Genomic DNA, 20,230 nt, shown 5'->3' on the forward strand with positions numbered 1-20,230 from the left:
CATGCCTGGCCCTGAAATTACTTTTTTTTTGAGACGGTATCTTGCTCTGTTGCCCAGGCTAGAGTGTAGTGGTGCAGTCTTGGCTCACTGCAACCTCTGCCTCTTGGGATCAAGTGATTCTCATGCCTCAGCCTCCTGAGTACCTGGGATTACAGGCACATGCCATGACACCTGGCTAATTTCTGTATTTTTTTGTAGAGACAGGGTTTCACCGTGTTGGCCAGGCTGGTCTCAAACTCCTGACCTCAAGTGATCTGCCCGCCTCGGCCTCCTAAAGTGCTGGGATTACAGGCATGACACCACACCTGGCCCTGAAATTACTTTAAATCCATATTGCCCATAAGCAGACAGAGATCCACAAAGCCCATGCTGTGGAGGACCTAGACTGGTGTCCGCTGAGATGTCCAGGGGCGGCTGGCCCCCCCACTGCTGTGGGTTGGGATCAGTTCCCAGCATCCCCCTGAGACTCGGGCACTGGTTCTTCACGTATGTCGTATGATTACTTCATGGTTGTTCTCGTCCTTTCTTTTAATAGGCTTCTGATGAAGACGAGCGCATGTCAGTGGGTAGTCGTGGAAGCCTGAGGGTCAGTAACCAGAATGATGGAGTTTGCATGGCACAGTTTCTGGTCCAAACCCTTTACTTTCTCATCCCCGCATTCTGATTTCTTCTCCATTATCCCCGTGGTCTGATAGTCAATATTTAACTGATGAGATGCTTACTTAAAATCAAATCAATGGGGGATGTTTCTTCGTTGCTGTAGAGAGATTATTAATATGCATAGGCACGTTGGTTGTTTCTTTCTCCCGAGATGAAGTCGTCTTTTTTTCAATACTTACCCACATCACAAAGCTCCCAAGCCTTGATTAGCCCAATCGTCTCAGCACATTGGTGTTCCACAGGAATGCAAAGGCGCATCTGCCCTTCAGTAAGTCTGTATCCACTGACACCCATGCTCCTGGTAAAATCGGAACCTCTATTAAAGTAGCTGTAAGTTAATTATTATTGAGCAATGTTTTGGCATAGCCACTATAGACTGCCTGCTGAAAACCTGGACCAGGACTGGATCCGTAAGATCTGCCTTCAGCCGCTTTTCCTTGTATTAGTTATAATTAGATCTCTTCACCACTGATAGGCTTAATGGTTAATCAACACAAATATGGACTTTTCCTTAAACATTCCAGAAACCTTAATAATTATACTTGAAAAAAGTGTGAGTTTGGGGGGAAGTAAAATAGAAAAACTATGTTTTGCTCAGTGCTTTAAGTCAGTGAATTAATCTGAGCATGTCAGTTTCTTTTACTACAGGATTGAAATTACATCTCACCGCTAGTAATAAATAAATCTCAAAGCAGCCACTCTGCTTTATTAATCCTTAGGGACCACGTAGAGCTGAAGGCTTGTTTCTCTTCACTGTGGCAATTAAATCCTATTACTCCTTAACTTCTTATACATGCACTGAGTGTGCGTGTAATTTGGCCCTTCCTAATGATAAAATGTAGAGGTGAAACACGGTTGCTGTGCTGTGAAGCGACTCTGTCCTTGTCACTGTCCTTGCAGTGCCAAAAGCAGATCCATAGTGATTTTGCCAAAAAACTGTGGTTCAAATGTGAGGCCCCTGTGAGGGTTTCCTTGCTGTTTGAAACCTTCTCCTGAGACGTAGCCTCAGGGATGCCATTGTAACCGTTACCTTGGGACCCTCTGACACCACTCACCCCAGAAGAGGGAAGATTTATGGATCCAAAATATAATAAATGCAATGCTCAATTAACAAAGTCTGTAGACAAGGCCCAGAGATCACAGCTGTTGAGCAGGCCCAGGAGAAGCTTGAGTCCTTGAAACCAGTGAAGAAAATGCTGTTTCAAGGATGAGGGGGAGTGACCAAGAGAGGAGAAAACTCAGACTTAGCAGCATAGAGGATGTCAGTCACTTTGTCAGGAGAACTTTTAACGGAAATGTTGAGGCCAAAACCTGGTTAATATGGGTTCAAGAGAGAATAGGAGAGAGGCACAGAATCCCAAACTCTGTCTCTCAAAATGCATCATTTTCAGAGCCACACCCTCCTGAAATTGTAGGCAAGATGTGTGCACTTACATTTTCCTGGGAAAAGAATGTTCACTTTCTTAAGATTCTCAGAGGGTCTCCTGACCCTGAAGAGTTGAAAACCATTGCAATATGAACTGGTATTATGGTGTTATGTAACAACATTCATTTCATTTTCAATGATTTTTAAACAGAAATAAGTTGCATCTTTCTGCTAGACACCACTCTTTGCCAAGATATCAAGTATATTTGTTTTAAGAGCTGAAATGTCCTATAGGAGGTTCACCATTAGGACAGTACATAAGATGGGGAAGAAGTGGATAGAATTTTCATTTTCAGCCACACGACACTTTCCCATCAGGTACTTGATCTAAAGAAATATATTCCTCAGAACTTAAGAACTTGGATCCTGGAGATGAGAGTCAAACCTCCTAATGTTTATAGGCACCAAACAAGCCCAGAGTGGTGAAGAGGCCTGCGTGGGGTCACAGTTCTTAGGAACAAGGCCAGTGCCTGCTGCTCAGGGGCCTGGTGGGCTGCGTGCCCTCCGTGTGCTGGGTGCCCTAGGCTCTATGCTTGCCTCTTTGTACCACCGAGCAGGGCACTCCCCAGAGTGAGGACTCGCATCTCGCTCTATTTCTATGCTGGGTCAGTTTCTACTGTTTTTATGTATTTTAATATTGTGAACTTTTTACATCGTTGATTCTCTTATAAGATTGTCACTTTTATTTATTGACTCTGAAAACACAGGCCTTCTTCATTTAACTAGAAAAGATGATAAACTCTTAAAAAGGTGGGGAGGTGATTTATACCATTCTGGCATTTGTGTGGATGCCTCCTCAGAAAATCTAGATTTTGGATATCATAAGTTTTTAATTTTCCTTTTTGAAAAATTGACGACAATGCATCTGTTAACCTTTTCCCTTACATAACTAAAATGGATTACGTAGAAGAGGAAATAAGATTTATCAAACTGTTTCAGGCTTCGTGAATTATAGCAACCTTTGCCATGGAAGTTTATTTAATGCTACTGGATTCTGTGGTAGCTACCATTCTGACATAATTCTTTTTGTAAATCCATATCAGATCCTAGAGATTATGGAAAAATGCATTTTTGTTAAGTTTTTAAAGATTGCTTGTATTTATGTTTTACTTAGCTTTTAAATTTACTTTTGGCAACTCTCTTTTCTGTTGTTTTTTTTTTTCTGCCATCTTTCTTCTGACAGTCGCAGCCTGACTTGGAGTATGGGGGTCCCTACGCCTGGGTGAGATGGTCGGATATACTTTGCTGTGTGACCTTAACTGTGTGGTGTGACACATAATAACCTATGGTATTTCCACGAATCTCATGGGTGCTTTTCTAAAAAGCCAAGCACATCTTTGTCTCCGGTTTTTACCTGGGGGGCTGTGAGGCCAGGAGGGCAGGCTTACCCTGCGGAGCGAGCAGTCTTCCTCCTGGGGCCTCCAGGGTGCAGCCCTGATCCTGCTGGAGGGGAGGAGACCAGGCATCTGTGCATGAACACTCCCTCACCAGATGGCCTTTGAGCACCAGCTGTTTGCCACGCCTTGTGTTAGCAGCTGTGCATACCAAGATGAAAAAGATAGTGTCTGCCTTCAAGGAACTCAAATCAGATCAAGAATTCCCAAAGCCTCTAAATTTCCTTTAAAAGATTAAATGTAAAGTCATTTTACCTAATGAAAAATCCATTATTTCCCAATCTATATCCATTCAAATTAAACATACAATCTGACTTTTTTTTTTTTTTGCCAGAAAGTATTCTTTGAGAAAACTACTTCCAGTAACAAAAACTAAGGCTTTAGACATAAACTCAGAATTACTTCTTATATGTCTCTGACAGTTTCTGTGCCTTATGCTTTCTAAAAGTCTGTCAATGTTATACTTCAAGGAAGAAAAAGTTCTCCTCAGAAAGCACAGCTCAGCATTAAAGTGATTTGATACTGAAGTTATTGTAGCATATTATGTACTATTTCACCTGAAGGACTTTACCTAAAAGCATTTTGTGCTTCATTTGCTTCAGTGCATTTCAAAATTATTTAGTAAATTCTTGTTTTAAAAATGTATTTTTGTGTTTGCAATTATAATGAATCAATTGTAGCATACATCTGCATAGCATATTTGGTGCCCTGAGCCTCCTGTGGGGCGGCTGTTCTGCTCTTAACAGATACAAGAGCAGAGGCTGGAGTGAGTAGCTCGGGGGTCAGGACAGGGGAAAGCACAAAGACAGGTCATTAGATTGAGAAAGTGCTCTTCACAGAGTATCCGTTACTTACCTACAGAGCACCTCAAGTCGCTCAGGCAGGTGAGGGCATTTCTGTGACACTGTAACTCCAGCAACTCTCCTGTTCTTTAAGGAATTCAATGTATTAGCAACATATTTCTAGATAATTACTCTTTCGATGTTAAATTCAAAGTAAATTTTTTAAGAGCTGGCCCCCAGTGGGTTAAATGTGTATGTTAGCAATGGTCTGGAACACATTTTGGATTTCTTTTTCGGTCTTAATTCTGTTTTAAAATTCAATAGAATGCATCAGGGATCGAACTCAAGAGTTTTGACGTCGCCTTCCTTGTTTCCTTTTCCATCTCTAATGCCCTTTACATGTGCTCTGTCTTTTGACTCATGTAGAAAAGACATCTAACATTATTCATCCAAAAAGTTGGCAGTGGACTTTTGCATGGTCCCATGGGAAGGTCACAGACGCTTTGATAACACTGCGTGGTAGCCATTAGCATTCGGACTAGTCACAAGTTACCATTTTCATAGGGCGTTTACCCTTGTATCTTATTTATCCTGTATTAGAACATACTAACTTATATACATCCTCTTTATTTTATTCTCTCTTATGGCAGTGTTTCTGGAGAGCTTGTTAGAATGCATGTTCCTGAGCCCTTTCTGTAGGTATCCTGATTCCCTAGGCAGGGGCCCATGCTTGTGGGAAGCATGCCAGGTGACCAGGAAGCAGGTGTGAGACCCAGCCTGGGAGCATGGAACCAGCAAAGTGAACAAGCTTGTGTACCACTTAAAGCCACACAGTACAATAGAGCGAAGCTTGTTGAACATCAGAGACCCAACTTAAGAAGTATTATGCTGCCTATGGGCTTTTTGTTCTAATATTGTTCAGTAAACTGTCAATGCCCCTTGCCCTCTTATGCCACATAAAAACAGCCCCACCCATCTAAATACAACACAAAAAAACACCATCCAAGAGGAGAAAGTTAGCAGTGTTCTTTAAGAAGGTCAAAGTACTTCTCCCTATGGAGGTATAGTCAACAAGATCCTATAGATTTGGGAATACATTCTAGGAACATAGCCCACGCATAGGTTCCTTATGATAGAATTCCATTACCACAGACCTGGTCATGGAAATTGCTTTGCAGGCTTTCCTGCAAAGTAACAGTTTTTCCCAGGTTTTCATAGAAGGCTGTAAGTGGAAAGATGACAAATGAGAGGATACTGTCATGCTTCCAGCTTGCCCAGCCTTCTGCTCCATCGCTGCAGGCTGAGCTGGAGAACTACAGTGCAAAGGACAGGGTTCCGCCGCAGCGCTGTGTGTTTCATAAGCAGCAGTGGAGAGCCAGAGGCCTTGCTTATGTCATACATTTCTCTTCCTCATTTGTTAGTAAAGTCAAAGTCATCTAAAGTTGATTAACATTAGCCTTCATTATTATATTAATTTCTTCTGGAATCTAGTTTCTGAGGAGATGACAAGGGATTGAGATCTAAAATTTGCAAGTCCTTGACATGCATTTTCATGTCAAATAATCTTGTTGCTGAAGACATGAAAGGAAATTAGTCTGAGTGAAACTCTTGCCAATCTCCAAAGATTTTTACTATTAAATTTATTTCAGAAATGTTTTAATGTTACAGAGTTCTCAAATTTAATGTGGAAGGATTTCTACACTCCTTTTGTTTCAAAACTTCAAATTGATTTCTTGATTTGTTTTGAGTTACAGCAAAGATAAATATATAGTTTGATAGTCAAAGTTTTATGAATCTGGATTTATAATCTGTCTGGAAATTCAATTTTTTTTTTTCTACTTTAATGTCATGGCAAAATATGTGCTATACAGCACCTGTCCCCAGAATAAGGAACCATGTTTAGCACCTCCCATATGCCAGGCCCCTTCCACGTGGATTCACGTATCTGCCCAGTCAGCAGGTGCTTCATGAGGGCACTGTTCTAGGTGCTTGAGATACTCATTTTCATCTCGTTTAATCCTCACGATGGCTTCGTAATGTATTTATTATTATGCACATTTTCACGGCTGAGAAAGCGGATGTTCAAGTGGATTAAATAATTACTTAAGGTCACATGACGGAGCTTCTGTCTGGAATTTGGACTCATGCCCAGGACCTGATGGCGTCTCCTTCCATTTTTACCAGTTGTGTAGACTGCTCCTCCTTTTTCTGTCCCAAGAGCTGGTTTTGTCTCTGATGCTTGACAGCTCTATTGTGAATCAGCAGAGATTTCCTTATAGATGAATTAAGGGACATTTCGAAAGCCCATGCTTTGACTTAAGGGAACCTGGGCTGGGAACCAAGAAGAGAGGGATGATAGGCATGCACTTAATAGAATCATTCTCCTTTATTCTGGAGGACACATTATGAAATTATTAAATATGTGTTCAGATTTCATTTTGAAAAATAAAGTAGGAGGGCTGGATGAATGAAAGACTAGTATAGAGGATATACCCCACGATGAACTTTTGCATTTAACTATAGATTGACTAGAAATGATTTCTGAGGCCGGGCATGATGGCTCATGCCTGTAATCCCAGCACTTTGGGAGGCCGAGGCAGGCGGATCACGAGGTCAGGAGTTCGAGACCAGCCTGACCAACATGATGAAACCCTGTCTCTACTAAAAATGCAAAAATTAGCCGGGCGTGGTGACGCACGCCTGTAATCCCAGCTACTCGGGAGGCTGAGGCAGGAGAATCACTTGAACCAGGGAGGCAGAGGTTGCAGTGAGCTGAGCTCGCACTACTGCACTGCAGCCTGGGCGACAGAGCAAGACTCCGTCTCAAAAAAAAAAAAAAAAAGAAATGATCTCTGAATCTTCTGAATTATGGCCCGTAGCATCACAACGTGCCACAATTTTCAAAGACCCTCCCTGAACCAGGAACTGAAAACTCATTGACTCAGGCTGAATCACCACCCGTCGGCCTGGCATGTGGCTTCTCGCAAGCAGAATGTCCACAGTGCCACCATAAAACCAGAAACAGAGAGCCTGACAAGGAGATGGCCACACCAAGCCCAAATGTTCCACCCCGCGGAGGGACTTGGTGCCACTTTAAAACTAAGAGTGGCATGTGACATGAAGCCTACTGACTTGGTTAGCTTGACTGCTGTTCCCTCCTGAGCTGCGGGGAGCGGACGGGGGCAGGGATGCAGTTTGGGAGCTGCCAGGACTTATACTGTCCTGGGCTGCTCATTCATCCGCTCCACCAAGAAAGGTCACCTTATACCTGGCTGGTTAGTCCCTGCTGATTTGTACCTGTGAATTCATTTGTGTACTGATGTCAGTTTTTCTCTTTTCTTCATTGAAACAGACAAATGGTTATGATGGAGAATTGTATGGATCACAGTCCCTGAATAGAAGATCTGGCAGGGTTAGTATAGTAAATTTGCATGGCTCAAAATTCAAATAGGTTGTTTCAAAGCTTCTAGAACTAAAAACTAATTGCTAAATTTAAATTTAGCTTCTTTGCTGTTTTTAAATGTTAAAATGGGTCTGTCTTTTTTTTCCTAGCACATGATGGAATGAAAGATAATGTTTTTCAACTAGCAAACATTCTGAGAATGTTAGCCCTCCAACATTCTGATTGTTAGTATAAGGGGTAGATATTGATAAGAATCTCAAGTTTTAAAAGATCTGAAATTAAAGATTAACTCTTTCATTACTGTATTCCCCTGGGTGTATGTATATAATGTGTGTATTAAGTATATTCAGCTTTCAAAGATATTAAATCCAACATTTTCGCAGTCTCCACATCTGTCATTTGTAATTTTAATGTTTACCTTAAAGGCATGTGTACAAGAACCTGTATTTTTCTGGAGAGGAAAAGGAGAATAAAACAATGCAGATGCTTGGAAGGCTCCCAATTAAGGGGTGGGAGGCAGGAAGGAGCTGGTGGAAGGAAAGGGTGATGCTCTAGGGGGAGAGAGAGAGAGTGGTGCCAGTGGCAGGGGCATTAGGGAGGCCGGGGGGTGGGGTGGGGAGGGCTTTGGATTAATCAAGGACGGGAGGTCACTGGGGATTTTAAAAGGTTACACTGGATACATTTCCATTGAGCTTCACGATATCCCACAGGTCCATTCTATATGAAATGGTCTAAAAATTTCCTGTTCTCATGCTTCATTTTTTTCTTTTAGTAATATTCCTAATTGTGTGAAATAGTATTTCTTGTCATTTATCTTAATTATGTTATATTAAGATACCATGTGTATATTAAATTATACTTTTGGGCTTCAAATGAGTGACCCCACCCATACCTCCTTCCCTCTCCCCGATCAAACCAGTCTTTAGCTTTCTGAAACCAGATGATCAAGTTGTTTTTACTTGCTCATTCCTATTTACCTATTTAGCATTGCATGCACTTTATTTATTTTTTGAGACAGAGTCTCGCTCTCTCACCAGGCTGGAGTGCAGTGGTGCTATCTCAGCTCACTGCAACCTCTGCCTCCTGGGTTCGAGCGATTCTCCTGCCTCAGCCTCCCGAGTAGCTTGGATTACAGGCATCCACTACCACACCTGGCTAATTTTTTTGTATTTTTTAGTAGAGATGGGGTTTCACCCTGCTGGCCAGGCTGGTCTCGAACTCCTGACCTCAAGTGATCTGCCCACCTCGGCCTCCCGAAGTGCTGGGATTACCAGCATGAGCCACAGCACCCGGCTGGATGTGACATTTTTAAAATGTGTACTCAAGACACGTAAAGACGGCCTGCAGGGCATTTTCACTCTGTGGATAAGGGCTCTCCAGTGGACAGGTGGCAGCAGGCTGTCACACTCCACCCACCTTTCTGGCACCCCAGGGCTGAGCTATAGCCCGCAGGTGGGCTGGGCTGAAGAAAGATTGAAAATTTTGCAATAAATGGAATTTTAGTTACCTAAGGAGATAAGTAACAAGGATAGTTCAGACAAGGAGTTTACTGACAACATGGCGTGAAACTCAATAATTACGAATCGTGCTAGAGAGATGAGATTATGAAAAGCAGTACTAGATACACCCCTGGCTTCATGAAAACATAAACGCTGAAATTGAAAATACAGCTTAGAACCTCCAGTTGTTAAGAATCTCTGCTGTACTGTTTGTGCCTCGCGTCTTTAGATAAACTAGCGTTCCTGGGCTTCTAGTGTCGGCTCGGTTGTGCTGTTTCCTGTTCGCCTTTTGAATGGGATGGGGGTGCTTTTGGAGTTGTAAGGAAGTGCTTGTCACTTAAACGTGTTTTCTTCTTTGGTGCTCAGAATTCCAGCTACAGCGGTGGCAGCAGATTCTCTACTTTGTCATCATCCGGGGAGGAGAAGTTGGTTGGTTTCCATTTAAATCTTTCACATTCTCTTCAGAAACCGCAGGTTTTGTGGCATGCAACCTTGTCTGTGTGGATTCAGCTCTACTTTTCTCTCTCGGTGTCTGTTTGACGGATTTTTGTTTGGGTAGCTGTGTTATTGACATGAAAAGCAGCAGTTAACATGAGCACCTTCATTCAGATGTACTCCAGTGTGCTGCGTTTGACCACACCAGCTCAAATGTGAATTGTGGCATTCAGCTGGCTGCAATGAAAGGACGTGTTTTTGTGTATATTTTCTAATTAGAATTAATCAAAAGGAAAAAAATAATTAGAAGAATGCTCTTGAATTCTTGAGAGTTTCTGAAAACAGAACGACTTTGAAGAGTACGCGCAAACTTTGTGGTGTTTTCTTGGGCATGGACTAGGCTTGGAAGGAAAATCCAGAGTCTCATCCAAATCCACATGTTTACACAACAGAGTTCCTTCCCATTCTCTACAAACATGCATCGGTCTTGATAAACATAATTTCTGAATTGTTTAAGAGCCCTAAAATTGCTAAGGCTTGTTGGTGTCTGTTTAGGTTCAGATTTACTCAGCAAAATTGGGACTAGTTTAGGTAGGAAAATCAAGCAGGCCCTGGGATCACAAAGCTAAGCAGGGGAGATGGGTGCTCTCCAGGCACTGACATCTAGAACAGAAGCCACTGGCACCAGAGACCAGTACAGTAGTGAACAGATGAGTAAATAGAATGAGAGGGAGATACTGGTTTTGCCAGGAAATGTCACAACAAAGGATGTGAACTGAACCTTAATAGGAAGGGCCGGGCATGGTGGCTCACACCTGTAATCCCAGCACTTCAGGAGGCTGAGGTGGGCAGACCATGAGGTCAGGAGATGGAGACCATCCTGGCTAACACGGTGAAACCTCGTCTCTACTAAAAATATAAAAAATTAGTTGGGTGTGGTGGCACATGCCTATAGTCCCAGCTACTCGGGAGGCTGAGGCAGGAGAATCGCTTGAACCCAGGAAGCGGAGGTTGCAGTGAGCCAAGATTGCACCACTGCACTCCAGCCTGGGCGACAGAGCGAGATACCGTCTCAGACAAACAAACAAACAAATAAATAAATCGAACAAATGAAAAGAATAGGAACTAACCAGGTAGAGCCTAGAGGGGAAGCTTTTCAAGGTAAGTAGCCATTTGAGCAGAGCAGAGGCCGTGCAGAATGGTGAGAAAGAACCCAGGAGAGGTGCCACGTGGCTGAGCACAGGGTGCTGTTGGAGCCATTCGGTGGACCTGGTCACTCCAGTAGCAGTTCCCACGCTGAAATCAGAAAATGAAATCTGTGCAATTCCTCTGCGATTTCCTTTACCCACTCCCATGTATCATTGACCTCATTAAAATGCTTCTAGAAGAAATAGCTCTGACCCTTCCCCGCCCTGTCCTCAACTTCCAGCCCCTATTCTCATTTCCCTCCTGGGGGGTTGGGGGGGATCTTTTTCCTGCCAGGGCACTTCTTCCTCACCTCTTCAGCCCTTGTCCACCCCTTTCATGTCCAGGGAGACTGCAGAAGGTGCTGGCAGCTCCATGGTGCCCGCTGCTTGCCACCTTTCTCAACCCTTCCCATTGTCCCCCAGTCTGTAATAAATCCCCCCACTGTAAGCTGATGGCCCATCTGTCCCCCAGTAGGTGAGTTCTGACTCAGTATATGATCACCTGTGAACACCAAAACATTGGTGGGTTTAACACCTTGAAAAAGGCTTTGGGTATTTTCTTAATTCAAGAGGAGATTTTGCTGTTGCAGAGAGCGCTTAGTCATTAAGAAAACTTCATTTCCAACTCATTTTTGATAAGCTGAGTTACTTGCTCTAAAATAAAAGATGGCAATAAATATCTCATCTTTGGATGTGAACGATTCACTCAAGTTCAGCTTGCATCTGACTCACTTCAGTCCATTTAAGAGAAATAACCCACATCCAATGGGTTAAACATCAGAATGAGAGCTGACTCATTCAAACAGGGCCACATCTGAACTCACTCTGAGCCCTGTGTGCCCATGATTTGCTGCCTTAGGGCTCTTGTACTCACCCGCCCTCAGAACCTTCCTAGGAATTGTGCTCTGTAGACATCTTTTCCTGCCCAGTATGTGGTGCGTTTAATTTTATTTAAATATAATAATGGAAAGGTATCAGTGTAGACTGTAGTATTGATGACTCTTCCTAATATCAATTAAAATTTATTTCAATATTTAATATCGATGAAAATTAAATCTTTTTTTCTGTGCGTGAACTCAAAAGTGCTAATTTGGCCCCATCTCCTAGCTTTGTCAGTTGCCTGGCCCGGCCGTCTTTATTTCCTTCTGACCCTTGTTCTCTCCCTCCCCCATGAGTGCATGCCTGTTACTGTTTTGGTTGTATAAGGTCATCGTCTCTGACCTCACTGGACTGATGTACCTTTGCGATGCTGTGAGGGTATGAGCCTCTCTCCCTTCTCTGCTGCCCATTTGCTCTGATTACAGGGACTCTCCGGCTCCAGCCTTGGGCTTCCCGGTGGTGGCCTGGCTCCCACGCCCCTGTCTGCCCCAAATGGAAACTGGGTCTGTCTCCTTTTCACATCACTTTGTCTGTCGCTCTTTCCCTTTCCTTCTGTGCATCACTTTAATTGCTGATTACATTTAATGGATAGTTCAGCCTCCTCTACACAAAGTCACAAGAGCAAAGCTTAGCAACTCTTTTAATTGGCTTGACTAGTTTGCTAAGACTTTTGTCAATCTTTTAGAAAAACCATGTCAAATAATTTAGAACCTAATATAGAAAAGGAGACTTAAGGAAAAGGAGGGTTTTATTAAATGCATATTTTCAAAAACTCAAGTCCAAAAAATTGGTCTCTTGGGTCTCTCCTCCTCTTCCAGCAATTGTTCCCCATTTGGGGTTTCATTTGTTTTTTTAAAAATATTTTTTCTCTTGTAAATGTGTCCAGGAAGCAATTTGGAAGGTTTTTGTGCATAATCTGCTTCCTTGGTCTCTGAGAAGTGGACAGAACAGTGTTATTCCTTTGGCTGGGTCTCCCCACTGTTTCCTGTTTTTACAAGGTTGGGTTCAGGTCCGGCCCTGAGGTGTTTGGCCTGTTAGCTATAGGTATCGAGTCTTATTCTAATCCAAGGAAGTCAGTGTCGGGGTGAAAGTACACGTCCTATTTGGAGGTTGAACTGTCCTCTCCCTTGCATGTCGACTGGAGCTGCTGAGTGATCACCGCCTGGCCGTGCACCTTGCCTGAATTGCTCAGCGTGCCCTGGAAATGAGTCCGGATTCTGTCCCGTGGCACAGTCTCTGGACACTGGGAGCTGCCCTTGTGTCCCAGCCTGTCCCCTCACCGGCACTGCCTCCCCCTGATGTGTGTGCTAGGCAGGATTCTCCCTTGACAGAGCTAGACCATGGCCCCTCTGGGGGTGCCTCCCACACCAGCTGAGGCAGCCTTGCAGCGACTCCCTTTGTGTCTTGAAGACTGTCACTGGGCCCCTGGCATAGAAATAAAGACTCTTCCTGCCCCTGTCTTCACGTGTGGACATCTGCGTATTGAGTACTGCCAAGTGTGTCGTTAACCTTGGATTTGAGCTGTGGGTTTTGTTGCTGTTGTTGTGTTGACCTTGTCACCATTCTGTCTCATCCCCCGACCCTTTCTTCCAGGAATGTCTGAAATGACTAGAAATGATCGTGTTTTAAAGATGCTGGGAAGTTTACTGTTTTAAAGTTAAAAATCATCTCAGTTATCTTTCTTGTAAATTTTGGATTTGCATCTATCAAATTTGCAGAAAACACAGTGCCTCGATCGGTTTGTTTCCGTCTAACCACTGTACAGCAGTTGGCTATGGTGAATGCTGAAACTATCGTGATGGCCTTTTGCTGTCATTTGTTGCTGTTTTTTCAAGGCTTTTAAAACCTGCCATTTGCTTTCACCCTCCAGCCCTCCTGTCTGTACAGCACTGCCCGGCCTTCGGGGAGTTACCGGGTGCGTGTGCTGCCCACCCTGCTGTCCCGCACCCCCTCCCACTGTGCAGGCACCGCCCCCACCAAGCCCAGAGCCGTGGATGTGCCTGTTCCCAGCCCCCTGGGGGAAGTTGCACCTTCACGTGGAGCTTACATGTGCCCATGGGGAATGTCTGTCCCCTCTGGCCAGATCTGGGTTTTCTCTCCCCCAGTTGTTGACTGTAGCTGCCACACTGCTCTGTCTCCAGGAAGCCTTGTGTTTGCTGGGATTGTTAGGCAGGAATGGAACAACAGCAATGTTTACTTTACCTATTGGCAGAAAGAATGGTGGCTTTTTAATGCTTTGGTAACCTGGACAGATACTGATCCATGTTACTATATTACTTTGGAAATTTCCAGTTTTAAATATAAGTACTTATGCTATGCAAGAAACGTAAAGTAAATACTCAAAGTAGCTATATTGTCTTGTTAATAACCTTTTTTTTTTTTTTTTTTTTGAGACAGAGTCTCCCTCTGTCACCCAGGCTGGAGTGCAAGGGCATGATCTCAGCTCAATGCAACCTCTGCCTCCCAGGTTCAAGTGAGTCTCCTGCCTCAGCCTCCTGGGTGGCTGGGATTACAGGCACATGTCACCACGCCCAGTTACTTTTTGTGTTTTCAATAGAGACGGGTTTCACCATGTTGGCCAGGCTGGTCTCAAACTCCCGACCTCAGGTGATCTGCCTGCCTCGGCCTCCCAAAGTGCTAGGATTACAGGCATGAGCCACCACACCCAGCCATTAATAACTTTCTGAATTTCCATCAGATTGCGTACTTATGTGTTTGATATATTAATAAATGGCTGAGCAAACTAGTATGTCCTCAAGGGAAAATAGGGAAATTAAAGTTCGTTTATAACGGGCAAAGTTTGACATCACCATTTGTGGCAGTGTAAGCTCCTGTTTACCCACGTTGATTAATTAAGTAGCATTTTCCAGTTAACCAATTACTCTTTCTTCCACTTAGCAACTTTTAAAGGGTTATAAAATATTTAACATTAAAACTATAATTAACATAATTTGATATTTTATCCCAAAGTCACTTCACATAAAAGTAATTTTCTAAGCATCCAGTATGAGAATGCCATCACAAAATTCAGGGTGTTCGAATTATCTGCTCATTTTAACCTGGATTAACAAGTTTTTACTTAGGCCTGGGATGTTTTTCAAAGTAATAGATTTAAATGGTCTGTTGGAGATTACATTGCATGCCACTTGACAGCGACTAAAACCTGTCTCTCCTGATTTCCTTGTCGCACTCTGCAACCCTTTGAAGAGCCGGAAAGGTGGTTCGCAGCCTCCCCTGCATGCTTTTCAGGTCGTGCTCCTGGCATGTGTCAGTTTTTCACAGCTCAGATTTTCAGCACTTTCTGGGCACTCTTGGAGAAAGGAAGAGCGCCCATCCTGACAGTCTCTTCTGGTCGCAGGCGTCTGTGTTGGATGAAGGCAGCTTCAGTGGGGCCCGACGGGGCAGCACCTGCGGCTCCCGTGCTGTAAGGCGCTTTCGGTGATACCTCCTTTCCCCCGTGCCTGCTGCATGGCCTGGGGATGCTTGCTGGGCAGGGTCCAGCCGTGGGGGGGTGACTGGCCATCCTCAGGAGGAAGCACCGAGTCACTGGGCTCACCACCACCTTCCATTGTAATGAAGGTCACGAATAATGTGAATCAGGAAAGCTCTGGTTGTTGGTTTCATGTCCTCACTCATCAGGGAGACTAACTTGCACTGAGTTTCATCTGCTCTCTTTGCAGCACGCCAACAATACTAACAGGTCGTGAAATCGTCTTCAATTAATAAAAACAGAAAAAGGGCAATTTGACAGGCCACACATCATTCTCGTCTCTGAATAGTTGAGGAAGAGGAACAAATTTTAAAACTTGGAATGTGATGCATATTTCATTCCCTGTTTTTATTTTGTTGTCTTTCGACCTCTTTCTTCAGTTTGAAATGATAGGCTCAGCTATGAGAGTAAAGATGTAGTAGGTGCACAATAAACATTTGTGAATGAATGAATGAGAAAAGCAACAAGGTAGAAAAATGAGATGGAATCCGTGGAAGTGGGGAGACGAATTTGCGTGTCCCAGGGACCTGTGGAAATGGAGCGTTCAGTGCTAATTGGTGCTCCCTGGCGGTGGATCACCTGTATTCAGAGGCTCCTCCCCAATCCTATAAAAATGCCTTCAAGCCCTCCAGGAAATAGAAAGGTTTACTAAGAAATACTTGAAATACTTTTATAATTTTGCTTTTGAAGTTAATCAGCTACTTACTTGACTAAATCCAGTTTTATGACTTACTATGCTATTTGTCCAGCCATCATGGATATTCATGAATTCTTATGGTGTAAGCCCGTCTAACCTACAGTTTTCTTTAAAATGTAATTTATGAATATTAAATCCAGTAGTTGACATAGCATTTGTTTTTGTCAACAACTGATTACACATTTATCAATTTTTATATTGCATAAGTTGTTCAGTATTTTGCAGCCTACTATATAACATATTTTTCCCAGTTGGTAAACATTTTCATAGGCCATTAGAAAGCTCATAAACCATGCGTGAAGAATGAAATAGCCCTGCCTATGATGTGATGGATAAAGCACAACTAAATGATTTTCTTTTATCAGAAAAGAGGGAGCATACTAATTCAAGAGAAATTTCCCCCAAGCACCAGGTGGTTTTCTGGTGGCTTAAGTAGAGAGTCTAAGATCTGGCAGGACGGTGGGAGGGTTCCTGATGCTCTCCAGATGCTACTGTGTCACCTCTGAGATGGGCTTCGGGAGTCGTCAGCCCTAGATCCTTGGCCCTCACTGCTCTTCTGCGAGCAGTGATTTCTGTGCTTTTAGCCCCCACAAGAATTGCCTGGGAGTGATGGCCTTAGAGAGTTAAGAAAACAGAAGGTCACCTTGTCCTGACAGCACAACTGTCTAAAATAGGGATGGTCAGCTCTGCTGTGGGCAGCAAATTAGCATCGTGAGGAAGAGGGAAGGGACGAGGAAGTTCCTGACCTTCCAACCTCTCCCATCTTTTCCCTGGAACCCTCACAGTTCCCCTCCAAGTGGATACTCCGTTCCTTATGTTTACAGGAGGGCCTTGGGAGAGAGCCACCCTCACTCTCGGTCCAGCGTGTAGGGAGGTTGTGGCCCAGGACGGTGTCCAGAGCGGCCCCGGCGCCCGGGCCTGAGGTCCCAGCCCCAAGTGGTGGTGACCTCAGGGTCCAGGCTTCCCCTAGGCCTGCACAGACAGCCCTGGTCCTACTGTGGAGGACTTGCCCTGTCCCTGGAGGACCAGGAATTGCCCCCGCGCGGCTCCTGAGTGTGAAGTGACTTTCTTCGGTGTTGTGACAAAGCTGGGATATAGTCATCACCAGCAGCGTCGTCTGATCCAGGAGCCAAGGAAGTTGTTTCTGGCAGAAAGTGGAAATAGAGAAGAAGCCCAACATGTACCCCCTTTCCTAGTCCTCAGCTCCTCCATTTGGCCCACGTCCTTACTTCCATGTCACAGATGATGGGCTAAGGAACTTCCACAGCCACGTGGCCAACAAGAGATGGAGCCGTGATTCAGACTTGAAGCTTTCTGACTTACATTAGCTGCACATTAGCCACGTAACTCCTAAACATAAGGTGCACGTGGACCATGGCGATATAGACTTTTACTTTGTTCTTTTCTGCATGATTAGGTCGAGTTGGAAGGTTTGAGAGCTGCTTTTGCTTAGGGAAGCTGGGGTGGGCAGTAAGCTCTATTCACAACAGTTCACTGTGTCTTTGCACCATAAACCAGGGCATGAATGGCATAGGATGGAGAAGGATTTGCTGCAGGATGAAGTTTTCCTCTCTCTTATATCAGGAAACCCTCAGGCAAAATTCTTCTCCTTTAAAGTGCTGACATTAAGTGTTTTCCATTATTTTCAACAAGAATGCCAAAAAGTGAGGCTAGTAATACTGGTGATTTTCTTGTATATCTCAAATATGGCATTGATGCTGTACATGTGCTGTGTACACAGCAGTATTATCTGTGTATCTGAAACAATGTCTTGCCCCTGAGTGTAAGTGTATAGTAAACATTTATCAAATAAAATAGAGATGGATGGGTCTGGGGAACTTGCCCATCTTGTCCACAGCCCTGTACAACATTTAATGCTTTCAATTGGCATTTGATGGTTATTTTAGTCTACAGTTGAAATCATTCGTTCATTCAACAAGTATTTCTTGAGTTTGCCAGGCCTCATCTGGTCACTAGCCCTGGTGAGGAGACAAACTAAGAGATGGTATTTGAGATGAGATCACGAGCACCCCTGAAGATCTGGATGAGATCACGAGCACCCCTGAAGATCTGGATGAGATCACGAGCACCCCTGAAGATCTGGATGAGATCACGAGCACCCCTGAAGATCTGGATGAGATCACGAGCACCCCTGAAGATCTGGATGAGATCACGAGCACCCCTGAAGATCTGGATGAGATCACGAGCACCCCTGAAGATCTGGATGAGATCACGAGCACCCCTGAAGATCTGGATGAGATCACGAGCACCCCTGAAGATCTGGGCTTCCTTATAATTCGCAAGCAGGGCACTTCTGCAGGTCCCCAGCAGAGCCTGTGAGGCCAGCAGAGGGTTCTGTGCCCAGCACAGTGCAGGGTGTCCAGGGGCTAGAGTGGAGGGGCCTTCAGCAGTGGCGAGGCTTGCTATACGGTGCTGCGTGGGTCTCTCTTGAAGGTGCTCCTCAGGATGTGTCGGGATCCTAAATAGTGTTCAAATCCTGCCCCTGCCCCACCATGCCTTGCTCAAGAAGAATATGAGAATGTTTATAATAACGTGAAAATGTATCTAAGACTAGCAGATGTGAATATAAATCAAAGTTACAAGGGCGTAGCTTCCAGATAATCGAGTTGCTGGTATTTTCCTTCACCAGAAGTGAGAAAGTTCAGGTAAATGAATAGACACATGTGTACACAGCAGCCACCCAGGTAGAAGGTAATCTGGCAATTTAAAAAGCCATACATAATTTTGTATTAACCCTAACTCTCATTTTGCTTCCACTTGGAAAGATAGTGGAGAAGCAAAAATGTTCCCTTGCTAAAGCGCCAAGCGCCCTGTCCGAGTCTTCAGTTTCTGTGTCGGAAGGCAGCCTAAGTTCTCAAAACAGTCATTTCCACATCCACGGGGTGACTTTCTGGGTCTACACTAGGTGTGACTGCACACCCAATTGAACGGGTGTTTTGTGTTATTTTCTTCTTCCTAACTCTGAGAAATTCTGTGTTCCTCTGATAATGTGATTTTTTTTATTCTTAGCAAGCACTGATTTGAATATGCATTTGCTGCCTAACCCTAACTCTCTTTTCCTTGCTGTGCGTGGCTAACCTCACCACTTACTGCAGCATGTTTTCTGTTGGCCTCTATTCTCCTTGCTCCTTTACTGACCGTGTTCCTTTGTTTCTGGCTGCGTGTCCTGGCGGTGGCTGTGTGGGCAGCCCTCGGAGTACAGCAGCCACCTCAACTCCAGCTCCCGCGCCTCCTCCAGGGCCAGCTCGGCCCGGGCCAGCCCTGTGGTAAGTCGGCCTCCTGGCCTTGCTCCTACTCAACGTCACCCTCCCTCCCCCTTCCCTTATCCTCCTCTTCCAACGTCTCCAAATTTAGAATATTACTCTGCGGTGATATTATTAGGATTACATTGCTCAACTTTTCAAGGACCGTAAAAGAAATTGTTAGCTGTGCTTAGAGATGGGGATCTTAGAGGAGGGAAACTTTATACGAAGGGAGAAAATAATATAGCCATGTGCACGGATGTGTGGTTTTCTTTTTATGATTTAAAAATTTGAAGTATTGACTGTTAATGCTTTGCTTGAAGTGTTACCTGTGATCAGACCCAGACAATGTTTAAGGTCAAGAGTGGCCTGCAGATCCCGGGACACTCCCAGTTTGGCCCCAATCATTCGTTACCCTCCTGGTTCTCAGATCTTTTGAAATGTGCACATTTGCAGCCCTGCATCCTGTTTGTCACTCAGCGTGGCCCAAGTTTTGTTTCAGAAAATAGGAGCCCTGTGAGGTCATCCCCAGCTTGTTAAGTCTCATTATTATATGTTTTCCCCTGGGTTGCTGGAATTTGACACAGTTTTACCTGATCCAATGCTTGAAGGTGACCCTATGACTCTTTAAAAGAAGAGTTTGCAGGACAGTTTTGGCCTGGGGGCTGTGGGAATGGAGGAGGGGAGGTGGGCACGTGGCCGGGGAAGGGGCTCCAGGCTGCACGACCAGACCAGCGTTCCCACCCTCAAGAACCAATGAGAAACCTTGGGGAGAAAAAGTAAAGATGGGCAAGGCTTCCCTGTTTGTCTCCACTCATATCAAAATTTCCAGCTTGAGCTGGGTGTGGTGGCTCACATCTGTAATCCCAGCGCCATGGGAGGCTGAGGCAAGAGGATTTCTTGAAGTCAGGAGTTGGAGATCAGTTTAGCCAACATAGCAAGACCCCCCATCACTAAACAGTAAAAAAAAAAAAATAGCCAGGTGTGGAGGCACGCACCTGTGCTCGCAGCTACTCCGGAGGTTGAGGTGGGAGGATTGCTTGAGCCCAGGAGTTCCAGGTTGCGATGAGCTATGACTGTGCCACTGCATTTCAGCCTGGACAACAGAGTGAGAC

The 20,230-nt window shown here is 44.5% G+C and overlaps 1 protein-coding gene across 50 annotated transcripts in view; it reads left to right on the forward strand.

Annotated features, from left to right (window-relative positions):
- The window catches only part of LRRFIP1 (LRR binding FLII interacting protein 1), a 158,274-nt gene that overhangs the window by 98,191 nt on the left and 39,853 nt on the right, over positions 1-20,230 (forward strand). For 7 of the 50 annotated variants that reach the window (XM_063648136.1, XM_063648158.1, XM_063648168.1 and 4 more), the window contains one exon: positions 536-586. The exons of 9 other annotated variants lie outside the window; for them this stretch is intronic. In XM_063648136.1, the coding sequence (XP_063504206.1) occupies positions 536-586 (51 nt within the window). Of the gene's footprint in view, positions 1-535; positions 587-3,269; positions 3,309-7,614; positions 7,675-9,530; positions 9,594-12,090; positions 12,169-13,535; positions 13,581-15,023; positions 15,090-19,061; positions 19,140-20,230 lie in introns of all 50 variants that reach the window. 34 more of the 50 variants (XM_063648140.1, XM_063648170.1, XM_063648174.1 and 31 more) reach the window with 13 other exon arrangements.

Source organism: Pongo pygmaeus, chromosome 11, assembly GCF_028885625.2.
Source record: "Pongo pygmaeus isolate AG05252 chromosome 11, NHGRI_mPonPyg2-v2.0_pri, whole genome shotgun sequence".
NCBI lineage: Eukaryota > Metazoa > Chordata > Mammalia > Primates > Hominidae > Pongo > Pongo pygmaeus.